This window comes from Ceratotherium simum, chromosome 39 (assembly GCF_057802395.1).
Source record: "Ceratotherium simum simum isolate JZ-2026a chromosome 39, ASM5780239v1, whole genome shotgun sequence".
Lineage (NCBI taxonomy): Eukaryota > Metazoa > Chordata > Mammalia > Perissodactyla > Rhinocerotidae > Ceratotherium > Ceratotherium simum.
The window spans coordinates 11358017-11376921 of NC_141938.1; the positions used below are offsets into that span (position 1 = coordinate 11358017).

Here is an 18905-nt window from a genome sequence, read left to right on the forward strand (position 1 = left end):
AGAACCCAGGCAGGCAGGAGCAACTGTGTTCTCCCGGGATATTGGTGCAGGTGGAATTGGGACCACAAAGAGTCAAGCTCCTGGAACATTCATCCATATCTAAGCAGAAAACTGGTCTAAGTCAAAAGGATGAAGGATGCTGAGGCTGCAGCTGCAGTGCACAGCCCCACCACTGACTGAAGCCAATGGGTTTCCCTGGCTCTGGTCCCACCTTCTTAAACACATTTTCATCATTACAGAAAGGAAGCATTTAGAGGCAAGTTTATGACCCAGGCAAATCTTCTGATGAGGGTCCTCACAGCTCAGGATAAAATCCAAACTCCTCATTAGAACAGGCAAGACCCTGAGAGTTTGTTCTCACCTACGCTCATCTTTTGCCTCTAAACCCTTCATAATTCACGATCCAGATTCATTGATTACCTGTGAATTCATGAAGGCTCATTCTCTCCTCACATGAAGAAGAATGGTTGAGACCCAAAGAACTGACCAGCAGAGCCCAACCTAAACCACCAGTGCATGGAATCAAGAGCTACATGAATGGTGCTAGTTTTTACCCATTGACTTTCAGGGTGATTTGTTACTCAGCAATAGATAACTGCTACAAATGGACCAGAAAAATCAGAGATGACTTCAAATATCTCTGACTCCAAGCCAAGGGAATGTGATAAGGGCTTGATCACTCCATGCCCTGCTGAATGAAGTCATCCTCCCTATAAATGAAAGAGGAAAACAATAGAACCACCCTAGACTCAGGAAGATGGAGCCATGGTGTCTTTGTGAGACTATTCTGGCTGCAGTGTGGAGGATGGATTTGAGAGGGGAAGCCTGGAGAAAGGGAGAGACCAGTGAGGATGCTGTTACAGTACAGATGCAGCTTGAATAAAGGATGGAGAAGAGTGGAGAGATTCGAGACATATTTAGCAGTTAGATTCTCTGAGACTTGATGACCGATTTAATATGGAAGGGGAGGGAGGATGAGGGTAACTCTCAGGTCTTAATTCAAATATCTTTTAGGAAAAAGTGCTGAGGTTTGAGTCTGAGCTCTCCCTATAACACAGTATCTCTACCTCAGCATTACTGGCATTTGGGACTGGATCATATTTGGTCGTGGGGAGGCTGTTCTGTGCATTGTAAGATGGTTAACAACATCTCTGGCCTCTACCCACTAGAGGGCAGTAGCACACACAATCCCACCAATAACAACAGTTGTGGCGATCAAAAATGTCTCTAGACGTTGCCAATGTCCACTGGAGAGAAAATCGCTATAGAGATGGAGCCCCCGCATTATTCACAGGAACTGCCTGACCCACTGCTTAAGTCACAGTAGGCCCTCAACGGGAGTTCAAATCCTGGTTCTTTCACTTAATAGCTGTGCATCCCTTGGCAAGTCACTTCGCCTCTCTGAGCCTCCTTGTTCTCATTCCTAAAATAAGGATCATGATCACTACCTAAGAGGATCGTGAAATGAGGTGATTCTTAATTAAGTAGGTAAATAAAGAAGGGCAGGCCCTCTGTGCCTTCACAGGTGGAGTTGTTAGAGAAGAGCCCATCTCGACAGCTGCACCAATAGCTTCCCAAGAAGTAGGAACACTCAGAATGCTCTGGGAATATCTCACTGGAGAGGTATTCATTGATGTCTGAGGAGCAGTGGAGGAGAGTGAGCAGACAAAAGATTGGGTGTCTAGGGTGAGAAATACATGTACTCAACTCAATGGTAGCTGTCCACCAAAGACCATGCCTGAGAGCCTGAGAGCATTACCTGTACAGGCGAAACGACCTGGCTTTCCCGGGTTCCAGTTGGTTCCAGTAGGAGAGGAGAAACCAGGCAAACAGCTGCACTTGTACCTCCCTGGCAGGTTTTGGCAGATTGAGTTAAGACCACATTGTAGGGGGTTTTGAGAACACTCATCTATATCTGGATAGAGAAAGAGTCAGAGTTACAAAGTTGCCTCATCTTGTGAAGCCCATTGTATTTTCCAAAGATGGTTGAAACAATGTTTCCCTCCCATATGTCCTTCATTCAGTGAGACCTTGGTACTCCATCCATAAGCAGTGGGGTCTATATTCCCTCCCCTTGAATCTGAGCATGCTTGCGACTATGGTGGAAGTGACACCAGGTCATAAAAATACCATGTTGAGTCAGAAGAATGTCATGATAGGTCGTAGAAATATAATGTAATTCCTTCTTCTCTTGAGATGCTCATTCTTGGAAATCAGCTGCCATACTTTGAGGAAGCCAACCAGCCATGAAAATGCAGCTCACATGGGGCAGAACTAAGACATCCAGCCCACAGCCCTGGGGGAGCAGTCAGTCAACAGCCAGCACCACCTTGCCAGCCTTGTGAGTAGACCCTTTTCAAAGTGGATCCTCTAGCCTCCAGTTGAGCCAACTCAACTGACACTGTGTGGAATAGGGACAAGCCATCCTCTCCAAACTCAGCCCTAATAGCAGATTCATTCATGAGCAAAATGAATGATTAATATTTGCAACTAAATTTGCAGGTGGTCTCTTACCCAACAATAGATAACTCGGACGCCTTGCAAAGCAAATTCTAGGAATTTACTCATTGAAGGACCCATGGAATTGTGCAGTCATGGAACCATGGGGTGGCCCTCCACAAATCTATTTCAATCCTGCTCTGACAAGTTACTCCAAATAAACCCTTGCTATGTACTTGTTATGGAAGCACAACTTCAACACAAGTCTCCTATAGCTCCCTCCCAGTCAACTGCACCTCTCCTAGAGAGAAATCTGGAGTTGCCACTGTACATCAAGATAAGATCACAGGGATGCTCATTCAGCTTTGTTTCAAGCTGTAAAACATTAGAAAAACCTAAGTGTCTGCCTATAGAAGGATGACTCAATCTGGAGTTGACATAAAGAATAAGGTACATGTTCCTTCATTCAACAAATATGTATTTAATACTCACAATGTATCAGTCACCATACTGGGGGTCAAAGACATAGAGTAGACAAAATAGTTGCTGTAGTATCCATCATTTTCTAGATGGGGAATATTGATTTCACCCCAAATTTAAACACCAGGGCTCATCAGCACTACTGAGCTGACTGAATTACCCATGAACTGTAGCCCAAAGATAAAGAACGATGTTTGGGGATCCCTGGAAACTAACTGCAAAAGTGATAGAAATGCATCATCTTCTTCAGAGCTCAGCAAACGACACCCCATGGGTCGAATCCAGCCCACCACCTGTTTGTGTAAATAAAGCTTTATTGGCACACAGACACATCCATTCATTTTTGTATCATCTATGGCTGTGTTTGCACCACAACTGAGTGGTGATGACAGAGATCCTACGGCTTGCAACTTCCACAATGTTTATTATCTGGCCCCTTACAGAAAAATTTGCCAACCTCTGGTCTTATTCAGAGGCATAATCAGATCTTTACTGTCAAGAGGAGAACTGGGGTTTAAATATAAGGAACGCCGACAGAGAACTTAGCTCCTTCTGGGAATTATTTCACTTCATATTATTTATGTTAATATAGCTCTTAATACTGCACATGTGCCTAGCACACTGCATACATTATTGCATTTAATCTTCCCAACTATCCTTGGAGTTGGATACTCTTATACATCCATTTTACAGATGGAACCATCGAGGCTTATAGAGATGAAATACATTTCACCAACATCTCTTAGCTAGAGTGTGGCAACTAAGCGACATGGTTGAGAGACCCTCAGTAAAGTCAGAAAGACATGGGTTTGAATCCCAGTTCAACTGCATGACCCTAAACAAGTCATTTCAGCTCTCCAAGCCTCAGTTTTCTCATCTGGACAATGGAAATCATCAAAATGCCTATAGTCCATTTAATGTTAAAATGCACATAAAGCCCTTCAGACAGGGCAAGGCACTCTATAAATGTTAGAAATTCTAATTATCCACATGGAGAGGCAACCAAAAGATGGACCCTCAAAATGAAATCAGTGGGTATTTCTGGATATTGACAGGGAGCATGATATTAATTTTAATTTTCTTCCTAACGCTAGTCTATAATCATTGGAAATTTAAGTGACCAGGAATAATTCTCATGATGAAAGAAATAGAAAGTAAGAGGGAGAGAGAGAGAAAGGAAGAATGCAAAGAAGAAAGAAAGAAAGGAAGGGAGGAGGGAGTGAGGGAGGGACGGATCGGGGGGAGGGAGAGATGGAGGGAGGGAGGGAGGGAGGGAGGGAGGAAAGAGAGAGAGAGAGAAAGAAAGAAAGAAAGGGAAAGAGAGAGAGAAAGAAAGAAAGAGGGAAGGGAGGGAGGAAGGAAGGAAGGAGGAAGGAAAGCAGGAAGGAAGGAAGGAAATAAATAATTAATATTTGGGGCAAAAACAAAAAGCATCTGTATCTGCTACCCAGCTAGATTCCACCTCCTTTTCCGACCACCTTTGAGGGGACGTGAACTCACCTTTGCATTCGACTCCTGGGCCCACGAACTGTGTCTCTCCGGTGCTGGACAGGAAGCCTTGTTTGCAAGTACAGTAGTAACTGTCCAAAGTGTTGGTGCAGGTTGCATTAGCTGGGCAGATGGTGGAACTCGCACACTCATTCACATCTAGGCAGCGTAGAAGGAAAAGGTTGAGTTAGCGCCCCAGAGCAGGGCTGCAAGGGAAGGCAGCATTTGAGAGTGAAGGAGACTGTTGTGGGTTGAATTGTGTCCTCCGAAAAGAAATGTTGAGGTCCTAAACCTGGTCCCTTAGAATGTGACCTTATTTGGAAATCGGGTCCTTGTAGATGCAATTAACATGTAAGTTAATGTGGGATCATGCTGGAGAAGGATGGTCCCTTAATCTGATATAATTAGTGTCCTTATAAGAAGAGGAGAAGAGGCACAGAGGCAGGCTTGGGGAGAACACAATGTGATGACAGAGGCAGAGATGGGAGTGATGCGTCTACAAGTCAAGGAACACCGAAGATTGCAGGCAACACCAGAAGCTAGGAGAGAGACACAGAGCAGATTCTCTCCCAGAGCCTTCAGAGAAAGTACGGCCCTGCTGACACCTTGATTCCAGACCTCTGGCCTCCAGAATGTGGGACAATACTTCTCTGTTATTTAAGGCCGCCAGTCTACAATATTTTGTTATGCAGCCCGAGCTTCCTAACACAATGGACAAGAGAATTCATCTCTGTGTGTCTCAATTTCCCCATCTGTCAAACGAGGATAATAATACCCACCCCACAAGGTCATTCAGAGGATTAAATAAGGTGACCTCTGGAAAGCGCTCACCGCAGAGCCTGGAGCACAGTGAGTACTATGCAAGCAAATCTTAACTAAAATACACATTAACCACTAACATGTCGAGCTTTGTTTGTGGCAGGCATTGCCGTAGATCCCTTACATGTGTTAGCTCCATGAATGCTCATAGCAGCCCTATGAGCTATAAACTAACAGTTCCACTTTTCAGAGGAGGAAATTGGAAATTCAAAATTGTGCAGCGTCGCATAGATTGTGAAAGGCACAATGAGGATTGGAATCCGGGTTCTGTCTGGCTCTGGAATGTTTGCATGACAGCTTCTCAGTCTGTCTTGAGTGCCAGAGTCTGGGAATTGGGTGATTAAATCAATGTCTGTCCTACGCAAGCCCACCTTGAGCTGCCAGAGGTTGCAGCCTCATTTGGAGGCAGAATGGCATGGTGGTTGTGAGTATGGGGCGTGAAGTCACTCCTGGGCACACTCAGATCCTGACTCTCTTACCTCTTATCTATTTGGCCTTGGGAGGGTGATTCCACGACAATGGAGGCTCACAGTCCTTGTCTGTGAAATGGGTCTACAATGCGACCAATACCATCAGGTTGTTGGGAGGACTGAATGAGCACTCTTGAGGGAGAGCTTAGTGCCTTGGCTGGGATCCTGCCTCCAGCCTTTTGTACCTGGTGTTCCCTCCTCCTGGAACATCCTTCCCCAGATACCCAATCTCTCACTCCCTCACCTCCTTCAGATCTTGTCTCAAATATCATCTTCTCAGCACGGCCTCTTCTTACCACCGTGTTAAAATTAGAACCCCACCTCCGGAACTCTATATCTACATTTCCTGCCTTATTTGTCTTCATCTCCTTTAGGTATCCCTAACACACAATATGTTCATCCATCTATTTTTTGTTATCTATCTCCCTGCAAACAAGATGATAATTTCCAGGGGGACAAATATTATTGCCTGTGTTATTCACTGCTGTATTCACCATTCCTAGAATAGAACCTGCTGTATTGTAGATGCTCAAGTAGTATTGGTCGAAAGGTGCAGGAATGAATGAATGAATGAATGTATGAATGAATGATTATTAGCATCAGCTTTGCAGAAAAGTTTTTGAACTCAGCCGAGACATGCCCCTACTCATCACCCACCACTGCTGAATTTGCAAACAGAATTGGACTTGATTCCCCAACACATCCTTCCACCTACCTTCACACGTCTCTCCTGGACCGCGGAATCTCGTGTTTCCACTTCTAGAAACAAATCCTGGGTTGCAGACACAATAGTAGCTTCCAGGACTGTTGTGGCAAGTGGCATGCTCCGGGCAGGCTCTGGGATCCACACATTCATCCACACCTAGAGAGTGGAGGAGAAAACCCGGGTTGAGGCAGACGAGGAAATGAGAGCAGGAGACTGCAAGTGCAGATTCGCCCTACACGTTCTGATCTTGTGGCACACAGCGCTGAGGCTCCCCAATACCCACATTCTCCCCTTCTTCCTAACCTCCCTTGCTGTTAGGTGGGACCATGAGAATAAATTCTGGCCAATAATATGTAAGGAAAAGGGTGATGAATAATTTCAAAATGTAATGATCACAGATTGCACAAATGGCCGTAGTCTTTTTTTCTTGGCATAGAGAAAAAAGATATGTTGAAGTGCTAAACTGGGTCTCTGAGAATGTGACATTCTTTGGAAACAGGGTCTTTCTAGTTGCAATTAAGATGTAAGTTAACATGGGATCATGCTTGAGTAGGATGGTTAATCTTAATCTTATCTGATTGGTGTCTTTATAAGTAGAGGAGAACGGGCACAGAGGCAGGCTTGGGGAGAACACCATGTGATGACAGAGGCAGAGATGGGAGTGATGCGTCTACAGCTCAAGGAATGCCAAGGATTGCCGGCAACGCCAGAAGCTGGGAGAGAGACACAGAGCAGATTCTCTCCTAGAGCCTTCAGAGAAACCACGGCCCTCCTGACACCTCGATTTCAGACCTCTGGCCTCCAGAGATGTGAGAAAATAAATCTCTGCTGTTTAAGGCCCCCAGTCTATAATATTTGGTGATGCAGCCCAATCTGCCTAACACAATGTGCAAGACAATTCATCTCTGTGTGTCTCAGTTTCCCCATCTGTCAGATGAGGATAATAGCACTCACCCCACAGGGTCATTCATAGGATTAAATAAGGTGACCTCTATAAAGCACTCACCACAGATCCTGGAGCACAGTAAGTACTAGGCAAGTTAATCTTAACTAAAATAAAAATTAACCACTAACATATCGAGATTTCTTTGTGGCAGGCATTGCCGTAGATCCCTTACATGCATTAGCTCCATGAATGCTCATAGAAACCCTATGAGGTATAAACTAACAGTTTTACTTTTCAGAGGAGGAAACTGAGGCTTCAAAATTGTGTGTCATCACATAGCTTGTGAAAAGCACAACAAGAATTGGAATCCGGGTTCTGTCTGGCTCTCGAATGTTTGCATGACAGCTTCCCACGCTGTCCTGAGTCTCAGAGTCTGGGAACTTGGGGATTAAATCAATGTCTGTCCTACACAAGCCCACCTTGAGCTGCCAGAGGTTGCAGCCTCATTTGGAGGCAGAATGGCATGGTGATGTGGAGCATGGGGTGTGAAGTCACATCTAGGCACATTCAGATCCTGAGTCACCTACATCCAATCTATTTGGCCTTGGGAGGGTGATTCCATGACAATGGAGGCTCAGTTTCCTCGTCTGTGAAATAGGTGTAGAATATGACCAATACCTTCAGGTTGTTGGGAGGACTGAATTAGCACACGAGAGGGAGAGCTTAGTGCCTTGACTGGGATCCTGCCTCCAGGCTTTTGTACCTGGTGTTCCCTCTTCCTGGAACATCCTTCCCCAGATACCCAATCTCTCACTCCCTCACTTTCTTCAGATCTTGTCTCAAATATCAACTTCTCAGCATGGCCTCTTCTTACCACCTGGTTAAAATTAGAATCCCATCACCAGAACTCTTTATCTGCTTTTTCTGCCTTTTTGTCTTTATCTCCTTTAACTATTCCTAACACACAAGATGTTCATGCATCTATTTTTTGTTATCAGTCTTCCTCCACACTACATGATAAGTTCCAGGGGGACAAATATTATTGCCTTTCTTATTCACTGCTGTATCGGCTGTCCCTAGAATAGAACCTGGTTTATTATAGATGCTCAAGAAGTATTGGTCGAGTGTGCAGGAATAAATGAATGAATAAATGTATGAATGAATGATTATTAGCTTCAACTCTGCAGATGAGGTCCTTGCACTCAGTGAAGACCCACCCCAAGGCCTCTCCCAACACTGTTGTCTTTGCAAACAGAACTGGACCTGATTCCCCAACACATCCTTCCACCTACCTTCACACGTCTCTCCTGGACCGCGGAATCTCATGTTTCCACTGCTGGAAACAAATCCTGGGTTGCAGACACAATAGTAGCTTCCAGGACTGTTGTGGCAAGTCGCATGCTCCGGGCAGACTCTGGGATCCGCACATTCATCCACATCTAGAGAGTGGAAGAGAAAACCCGAGTCAAGGAAGACAAGGAAATGAAGACAGGAGACTGCAGGTGCAGATTTACTCTATATGTTCTTAGCTTGTGGCACACAGCGCTGATGCTCCCCAATACCCACATTCTCCCCTTCTTCCTAACCTCCCTTGCCGTTAGGTGGGACTAAGAGAATAAATTCTGGCCAATAATATGTAAGGAATAGGGTGACGAATAATTTCAAAATGTAATGATAACAGATTGCACAAATGGCCGTAGTCTTTTTTTCTTGGCATAGAGAAAAAAGATATGTTGAAGTACTTAACCTGGTCTCTGAGAATGTGACCTTATTTGGAAATAGGGTCTTTCTAGTTGCAATTAAGATGTAAGTTAACATGGGATGATGCTGGAGTATGATAGTCCCTTAATCTGATCTGATTGGTGTCTTTATGAGACGAGGAGAAGAGGCACAGAGGGAGGCTTGGGGAGAACACCATGTGATGACAAAGGCAGAGATTGGAGTGATGCGTCTACAGCTCAAGGAATCCCAAGGATTGACGGCAACACCAGGTGCTGGGAGAGAGACACAGAGCAGATTCTCTCCTAGAGCCTTCAGAGAATGCACGGCCCTGCTGACACCTCGATTTCAGACCTCTGGCCTCCAGAGATGTGAGAAAATAAATCTCTGCTGTTTAAGGCCGCCAGTCTATAATATTTGGTGATGCAGCCCAATCTGCCTAACACAATGTGCAAGACAATTCATCTCTGTGTGTCTCAGTTTCCCCATCTGTCAGATGAGGATAATAGTACCCACCCCATAGCATCATTCAGAGGACTAAATAAGGTGACCTCTGTAAAGCGCTCCACACAGAGCCTGGAGCACAGTAAGTACTAGGCAAGCAAACGTTAACTAAAATAAAAATTAACTACTAATATGTTGAGCTTTCTTTGTGGCAGGCATTGACAGAGATCTCTTACGTGCATTAGCTCCACGAATCCTCCTAGCAGCCCTATGAGCTATAAACTAATATTTCCACTTTTCAGAGGAGGAAACTGGGGCTTCACAATTCTGCACTGTCACATAGCTTGTGAAAGGCACAACGAGGATTGGAATACAGGTTCTGTCTGGCTCTGGAATGTTTGCATGACAGCTTCCCAGGCTGTCTTGAGTCTCAGAGTCTGGGAACTTGGGGATTAAATCAATGTGTGTCCTACACAAGCCCACCTTGAGCTGCCAGAGGTTGCAGCCTCATTTGGAGGCAGAATGGCATGGTGGTTGGGAGCATGGGGTGTGAAGTGATATCTAGGCACACTCAGATCCTGACTCTCCTACATCCTCTCTATTTGGCCTTGGGAGGGTGATTCCACGACAATGGAGGCTCAGTTTCCTCATCTGTGAAATTGGTGTAGAGCGCAACCAATACCATCAGGTTGCTGGGAGGACTGAATGAACACATGTATGAGAGAGCTTAACGCATTAGCTGGGATCCTGCCTCCAGGCCTTTGTACCTGCTGTTCCCTCCTCCTGGAACATCCTTCCCCAGACACCCAATCTCTCACTCCCTCACTCCTTCAGATATTATCTCAAATATCAACTTCTCAGCACGGCCTTTCCTTACCACTCTGTTAAAAGTGGTAGAATCCCATCCCCAGAACCCTTTATCTGCCTTTCCTGCCTTATTTGTCTTCATCTTCTTTAACTATTCCTAACACACAAGATGTTCATGCATCTATTTTTTGTTATCGATCTCCCTCCACACTAGATGATAAGTTCCAGGAGAACAAATATTATTGCCTGTGTTAGTCACTGCTGTGTCTGCCATCCCTGGAATAGAACCACGTGTATTGTAGATGCTCAAGAAATATTGGTCAAAGGGTGCATGAATGAATGAATGTATGAATGAATGATTCAGCCAAGACCTCCCCCGACTCCTCTCCCACCACTGCTGTCTTTGCAAACAGAATTGGACCTGATTCCCCAACAGATCCCTCCACCTACCTTCACATGTCCCTCTAGGACCGAGGAATCTCACGTTTCCACTTCTATAAACAAATCCTGGGTTGCAGACACAATAGTAGCTTCCAGGGCTGTTCTGGCAAGTCGCATGCTCTGGGCAGGCTCTGGGATCCGCACATTCATCCACATCTAGAGAGTGGAAGAGAAAACCCGGGTAAAGGAAGACGAGGAAATGAAGACAGGAGCCTGCAAGTGGAGATTCGCTCTACATGTTCTTAGCTTGTGGCACGCAGTGCTGAGGCTCCCCAATACCCACATTCTCCCCTTCTTCCTAACCTCCCTTGCAGGTAGGCGTGGTGGTTAAAATAAATTCTGGCCAGTGGTATGTAAGCAAAAGGATGACAAATAATGTCACACATAATGATCATAGCTTGCAGAAAGGCTGTAGTCTTTCTTTTTTAGCACAGACAAAAACGTGCACTGTTTATTCCTTTGTTTTTTTGTTCACTTGTTTGTGTCACGCATCCATGCATCCATCCATCCATCCATCCATCCATCCATCCATCCATCAATTCATCCATCTATCCATCTATTGAGCTACCCATCTAGCCATCCATCCATCTATCCATCTATTCATCCTCCCAAAAATGTCTGCCAAAAGTGTGGCACTTAACTGGCCACATACCTACCCCCGTATCCACACCTCAGGATGCAGACTGTGCAGTGCAATGTGACTCTGCCGCTCTTCTCTTTAAATGTGTTGTTTGTTTCCTGGCCCCTAAATCCAGCTGGCCCTATGACTTCCATTGGCCAATTGAATGCAGCACAAGTGATGTGGTGCCAGTTCCTAACTTAGACCTCTAAAGGCTTCTTTGCTTCTGTTCATGCTTTGGGCCTCCTGATTCTGCCACATGAACAAGCCCTAAACTAGCCTAATGAAGGATGGAAGACATGGATCATCCTAGATGAGACCCAGTCACGTGAGACAGCCCAGCCCAACCACAGCTGAACGCAGACATATGAAGAATGTTTGAGACCCGAAGAACTGACCAGAAGAGCCCAACTTAAACCACTAATGCATGGAAACAAGAGCTAAATAAATGGTGGGTTTTTTTAGCCATTGTCAACAGGGTGATTTGTTACTCAGCAATAGCTGACTGCTACAAATGGACTAGAAAAATCAGAGGTGACTTCAAATATCTCTGACTCCAAGCCAAGGAGATGTGACGAGGGCAGGGTCACTCCACACTCTGCTGGATGGAGTCACCTTCCCCATAATGTGGAGAACAATAGAACCACACTAGACTCAGGGAGATGGAGCCCTGGTGTCTTGCTCAGAACATTCTGGCTGCAGTGTGGAGGATGGACTAGAGGTGACAAGACTGGAGAAAGGGAGAGACCAGAGGGGATGCTGCTGCAATACGATGAAGCCTGATCCAAGGATGGAGAAGAGTGGAGAGATTCAAGACATATTTAGCAGGTAGATTCCCCAAGACATGAGGACTGATCTAATATGGAAAGGGAAGAGGGGTGAGGGTAACTCTCAGGTCTTAATTCAAATATCTTTTAGGAAAAAGTGCTGAGGTTTGGGTCTAAGCTCCCCCTAGGACAGTTTCCCCACCTCAGCACTAGAGACATTTGGGACTTGATCATTTTTAGTTGTGAAGAGGCTGTTCTGTGCATTGTAAGATGTTTAACAGCATCTTTGGCCTCTACGTGCTAGATGACAATAGCACACACAACACCAACACCACCACTAGTTGTGACAATCAAAAATGTCTCCAGGGCTGGCCCCGTGGCTTAGCGGTTAAGTGCGCGCACTCCGCTGCTGGCTGCCCGGGTTCGGATCCCGGGCGCGCACTGACGCGCCGCTTCTCCTGCCATGCTGAGGCCGCGTCCCACATACAGCAACTAGAAGGATGTGCAGCTATGACATACAACTATCTACTGGGGCTTTGGGGGAAAAAATAAATAAATAAAATCTTTAAAAAAAAAAATGTCTCCAGACGTTGCCAATGTCCCCTGAGGATAAAATCGCTGTAGGGACAGAGCCCCCCATTACTCTCAAGTACTGCCTGACCCACTGCTTAAGTCACAGTAGCGCCTCAGCAGGAGTTCAAACCCTGGTTCTTCCACTTAATAATGGTGCATCCTTTGGCAAGTCACTTCACCTCTCTGAGCCTCAATTTTCTCATTCCTAAAATGAGGATCATGATCCCTACCTCATAGGATCATCAAATGAGGTGATTCTTAATCAAGTAGGTAAATAAAGAAGGGCAGGCCCTCTAGACTTTCAGAGGTGGAGTTGTTAGAGAAGAGCCCATCTCGACAGCTGCAACTGTAGCTTTGCAAGGAGTTGGAACACTTGGAATGCTCTGAGCAGATTCTACTGGAGAGGCATTCATTGATGTCTGAGGAGTGGTGGATGAGAGTGAGCAGACAAAAGATTGGGTGTCTAGGATGAGAAGCACATGTACCCAAATTGATGGTAGCTTTCCACCAAAAGCCGTGTCTGAGAGCCTGAGAGCATTACCTGTACAGGCGAAATGACCTGGGTTTCCCGAGTTCCAGTTGTTTCCAGTAGGAGAAGAGAAACCAGGCAAACAGCTGCACTCGTACCTCCCTGGCAGGTTTTGGCAGACTGAGTTAAGACCACATTGTAGGGGACTTTGAGAACACTCATCTATATCTGGATAGAGAAAGAGTCAGAGTTACAAAGTTGTCTCATCTTGTGCTGCCCATTGTATTTTCCAAAGATGGTTGAAACAATGTTTCCCTGCCATAAGCCCTTCTTTCAGTGAGACCTTGGTACTCCATCCATCAAGTATTGGGGTCTATATTCCCTCCCCTGTAATCTGAGCATGCTGTGACCATCGTGGAAGTGACAGCAGTTCATAAAAATACACTGGTGGGTCATAAGAATATCACACTAGGTCATAAAAATATAATGTACTTCCTTGTACTCTTGAGATGCTCATTCTTGGAAATCAGCTGTCATACTTTGAGGAAGCCCAACCAGCTGTGAAAATGCAGCTCACATGGGGAAAAACTAAGACTTCCAGCCCACAGCCCTGGGGGAGCAGTCAGCCAATAGCCAACACCACCTTGCCAGCCTTGTGAGTAGGCCCTCTTCAAAGTGGATCCTCTAGCCTCCAGTTGAGCCAACTCAACTGACACTGTGGAATAGGGACAAGCCACTGTGGAATAGGGACAAGCCATCCTCTCCAAACTCAGCCCTAATAGAAGATTCATTCACGAGCAAAATAAATGATTGTTGTTTGCAACTAAGTTTGCAAGTGGTCTGTTACCCAACAATAGATAGTTTGGACAGATAGCCAATTCTAGGAATTTACTCATTGAAGCACTCATGGAATTGTGCAGTCATGGTACCAGGGGGGCCCCTCCCCTAATTTCCTTCAGCCCTGCTCTGCCAAGTCACCCCAAATAAACACTTACTATGTACTTGTCATGCAAGCACACTTTCAAGGCAAGTCTCCTATAGCTCCCTCCCCATCATTGCACCTCTCCTAGAGAGGTATCTGGAGCTGCCACTGTACATCAAGATAAGATCACAGGAACGTTCATTCAGCTTTGTTTCAAGTTATAAAACATTAGAAAAACCCAAGTGCCTGTCAATAGAAGGAAGATTCAATCTGGAGTTGACATAAAGAATAAGATACATGTCCCTTCATTCAACAAATATATATTTAACTCACAATGTATCAGGCAGCATGCTGAGGGTCAAAGACATAGAGCAGACAAAATAGTTGCTGTAGTATCCATCATTTTCTAGAGGGGAATATTGATTTCACCCCAAATTCAAACACCAGGGCTCATCAGCACTACTGAGCTGACTGAATTACCCATGAACTGTAGCCCAAAGATAAAGAACGATGTTTGGGGCTCCCTGGAAACTAACAGCAAAAGTGAGAGAAATGCATTTTCTTCTTGAGAGCTCAGCAAACTACATCCCATGGGTCAAATCCAGCCCACCACCTGTTTGTGTAAATAAAGCTTTATTGGCACACAACCACATCCATTCATTTTTGTATCATCTATGGCTGTGTTTGCACCACAACTGAGTGGTCATGACAGAGATCCTACGGCTGGCAACTTCCACAGTGTTTACTATCTGGCCCCTTACAGAAAAATTTGCCAACCTCTGGTCTTATTCAGAGGCATAATCAGATCTTTACTGTCAAGAGGAGAACTGGAGTTTAAATATAAGGAATGCCGACAGAGAACTTAGCTCCTTCTGGGAATTATTTCACTTCATATTATTTATGTTAATATAGCTCTTAATACTGCACATGGGCCTAGCACACTGCATACATTATTGCATTTAATCTTCCCAATTATCCTTGGAGTTAGATACTCTTATATGCCCGTTTTACAGATGGAAACCTTGAAGCCTAGAGAGATGAAATATATTTCACCAACATCTCTTAACTAGAGTGTGGCAGCTAAGCGACGTGGTTGAGAGACCCTCAGTAAAGTCAGAAAGACATGGGTTTGAATCCCAGTTCAACTGCATGACCCTAAACAAGTCATTTCAGCTCTCCAAGCCTCAGTTTTCTCGTCTGGACAGTGGAGATCATCACAATGCCTATTGTCCATTTAATGTGAAAATGCACACAAAGCCCTTCAGACAGGGCCTGGCACTCTACAAATGTTAGAAATTCTAATTATCCACATGGAGAGGCAACCAAAAGATGGACCCTCAAAATGAAATCAGTGGGTATTTCTGAATGTTGACAGGTAGCATGATTTTAATTTTTCTTTTCTTCCTAATGCCAGTCTGTAATAATTGGAAATTTTAGTGACCCAGAGTAATTCTTACGGTGAACAAGAGAAAGAGAGAGAGAGAGAGAGAGAGAGAGAGAGAGAGAGAAAGGAAGAATGAAAAGAAAGAAAGAGAGTTAGGAGAAAGAAAAAGAGAGTGAGAGAGAGACAAAGAAAGAAGGAAAGAAAGAAAGAAAGAAAGAAAGAAAGAAAGGAAGGAAGGAAGGAAGGAAGGAAGAAAGAAAGAAAGAAAGAAACGGAGGGAGGGAGGGATGGAAGGAACAAAGGAAGGGAGGGAGAGTGGGAGGGAGGAAGGAAGGAAGGAAAGAAGGAAGAAAGGAAGGAAAGAAAGAAGGAAGGAAATAGTATTTGGGGAAAAAACAAAAAGCACCTGTATCTGCTACCCAGCTAGATCCCACCTGCTTTTCCGACCACCTTTGAGGGGACGTGAACTCACCTTTGCATTCGACTCCTGGGCCCACGAACTGTGTCTCTCCGGTGCTGGACAGGAAGCCTTGTTCACAAGTGCAGTAGTAACTGTCCAAAGTGTTGGTGCAGGTTGCATTAGCTGGGCAGATGGTGGAACTCGCACACTCATTCACATCTAGGCAGCGTAGAAGGAAAAGGTTGAGTTAGCGCCCCAGAGCAGGGCTGCAAGGGGAGGCAGCATTTGAGAGTGAAGGAGACTGTTGTGGGTTGAATTGTGTCCTCCGAAAAGAAATGTTGAGGTCCTAAACCTGGTCCCTTAGAATGTGACCTTATTTGGAAATAGGGTCCTTGTAGATGCAATTAACATGTAAGTTAATGTGGGATCATGCTGGAGAAGGATGGTCCCTTAATCTGATATAATTGGTGTCCTTATGAAAGGGGTGAAGAGGCACAGAGACAGGCTTGGGGAGAACACCATGTGATACCAGAGGCAGAGATGGGAGTGATGCATCTACAAGTCAAGAGACACCGAAGATTGCCAGCAACACCAGAAGCTAGGAGAGAGACACGGAGCAGGTTCTCTCCCAGAGCCTTCAGAGAAAGCACGGCCCTGCTGACACCTTGATTCCAGACCTCTGGCCTCCAGAATGTGGGACAATACTTCTCTGTTATTTAAGGCCGCCAGTCTACAACATTTTGTTATACAGCCCGAGCTTCCTAACACAATGGACAAGAGAATTCATCTCTGTGTGTCTCAATTTCCCCATCTGTCAGACGAGGATAATAATACCCACCCCACAAGGTCATTCAGAGGATTAAATAAGATGACCTCTGTAAAGCGCTCACCACAGAGCCTGGAGCACAGTGAGTTCTATGCAAGCAAATCTTAACTAAAATAAATATTAACCGCTAACATGTCGAGCTTTGTTTGTGGCAGGCATTGCCGTAGATCCCTTACATGTGTTAGCTCCATGAATGCTCATAGCAGCCCTATGAGCTATAAACTAACAGTTCCACTTTTCAGAGGAGGAAATTGGAAATTCAAAATTGTGCAGCGTCGCATAGATTGTGAAAGGCACAATGAGGATTGGAATCCGGGTTCTGTCTGGCTCTGGAATGTTTGCATGACAGCTTCTCAGTCTGTCTTGAGTGCCAGAGTCTGGGAATTGGGTGATTAAATCAATGTCTGTCCTACGCAAGCCCACCTTGAGCTGCCAGAGGTTGCAGCCTCATTTGGAGGCAGAATGGCATGGTGGTTGTGAGTATGGGGCGTGAAGTCACTCCTGGGCACACTCACATCCTGACTCTCTTACCTCTTATCTATTTGGCCTTGGGAGGGTGATTCCACGACAATGGAGGCTCACAGTCCTTGTCTGTGAAATGGGTCTACAATGCGACCAATACCATCAGGTTGTTGGGAGGACTGAATGAGCACTCTTGAGGGAGAGCTTAGCGCCTTGGCTGGGATCCTGCCTCCAGCCTTTTGTACCTGGTGTTCCCTCCTCCTGGAACATCCTTCCCCAGACACCCAGTCTCTCACTCCCTCACTTCCTTCAGATCTTGTCTCAAATATCAACTTCTCAGCATGGCCTCTTCATACCACCGTGTTAAAATTAGAACCCCACCTCCGGAAATCTATATCTACATTTCCTACCTTATTTGTCTTCATCTCCTTTAAGTATCCCTAACACACAATATGTTCATCCATCTATTTTTTGTTATCTATCTCCCTCCACACTAGAAGATAATTTCCAGGGGGACAAATATTATTGTTTGTGTTATTCACTGCTGTATCGGCTGTCCCTACAACAGAACCTGCTGTATTGTAGATGCTCAAGAAGTATTGGTCGAAGGGTGCAGGAGTTAATGAATTAATGAGTGAACGTATGAATGAATAATTATTAGCTTCAGCTTTGAAGATAAAGTCTTCGAGCTCAGCCGAGACCCGCCCCTACTTCTCTCCCACCATTGCTGAATTTGCAAACAGAATTGGACCCTATCCCCCAACAGATCCCTCCACCTACCTTCACACATCTCTCCTGGACCACGGAATCTCATGTTTCCACTGCTAGAAACAAATCCTGGGTTGCAGACACAATCGTAGCTTCCAGGACTGTTGTGGCAAGTCGCATGCTCTGGGCAGGCTCTGGGATCCACACATTCATCCACATCTAGAGAGTGGAGGAGAAAACCCAGGTCAAGGAAGACGAGGAAATTAAGACAGGAAACTGCAAGTGCAGATTCGCTCTACATGTCCTTTGCTTGAGGCACACAGCGCTGAGGCTCCCCAATACCCACATTCTCCCCTTCTTCCTAACCTCCCTTGCAGTTAGGTGGGACCAAGAGAATAAATTCTGGCCAATAATATGTAAGGAAAAGGGTGATGAATAATTTCAAAATGTAATGATAACAGATTTCACAAATGGCCGTAGTCTTTTTTTCTTGGCATAGAGAAAAAAGATATGTTGAGGTACTTAACCTGGTCTTAGAGAATGTGACCTTATTTGGAAATAGGGTTACAAAGACCCTACAAAGTAGTTGCAATTAAGATGTAAGTTAACATGGGATGATGCTGGAGTAGGACGGTCCCTTAATCTGATCTGACTGGTGTCTTTATAGGATGAGGAGAAGAGGCACAGAGACAGGCTTGGGGAGAACACCATGTGATGACAGAGGCAGAGATTGGAGTGATGCGTCTACAGGTCAAGGAATGCCAAGGATTGCTGGCAAGACCAGAAGCTGGGAGAGAGACACGGAGCAGATTCTCTCCTAGAGCCTTCAGAGAATGCAAGGCCCTGCTGACACCTCGATTTCAGACCTCTGGCCTCCAGAGATGTGAAAAAATAAATCTCTGCTGTTTAAGGCCCCCAGTCTATAATATTTGGTGATGCAGCCCAAGCTGCCTAACACAATGTGCAAGACAATTCATCTCTGTGTGTCTCAGTTTCCCCATCTGTCAGATGAGGATAATAGTACCCACCCCATAGGGTCATTCAGAGGACTAAGTAAGGTGACCTCCGGAAAGCAC

General features: G+C 45.2%; 1 protein-coding gene across 1 annotated transcript in view; it reads right to left on the minus strand.

Moving 5' to 3' along the window:
- Positions 1–18905, minus strand: part of ADGRE1 (adhesion G protein-coupled receptor E1) — a 66657-nt gene that overhangs the window by 28406 nt on the left and 19346 nt on the right. The window contains exons 7-14 of the mRNA XM_087425616.1: positions 17902–18048; positions 15906–16052; positions 13200–13355; positions 10709–10855; positions 8581–8727; positions 6412–6558; positions 4420–4566; positions 1760–1915 (exon numbers count right to left, since the gene is read on the minus strand). Coding sequence (XP_087281742.1) covers positions 1760–1915; positions 4420–4566; positions 6412–6558; positions 8581–8727; positions 10709–10855; positions 13200–13355; positions 15906–16052; positions 17902–18048 — 1194 coding nt within the window. The remainder of the gene's footprint in view (positions 1–1759; positions 1916–4419; positions 4567–6411; positions 6559–8580; positions 8728–10708; positions 10856–13199; positions 13356–15905; positions 16053–17901; positions 18049–18905) is intronic.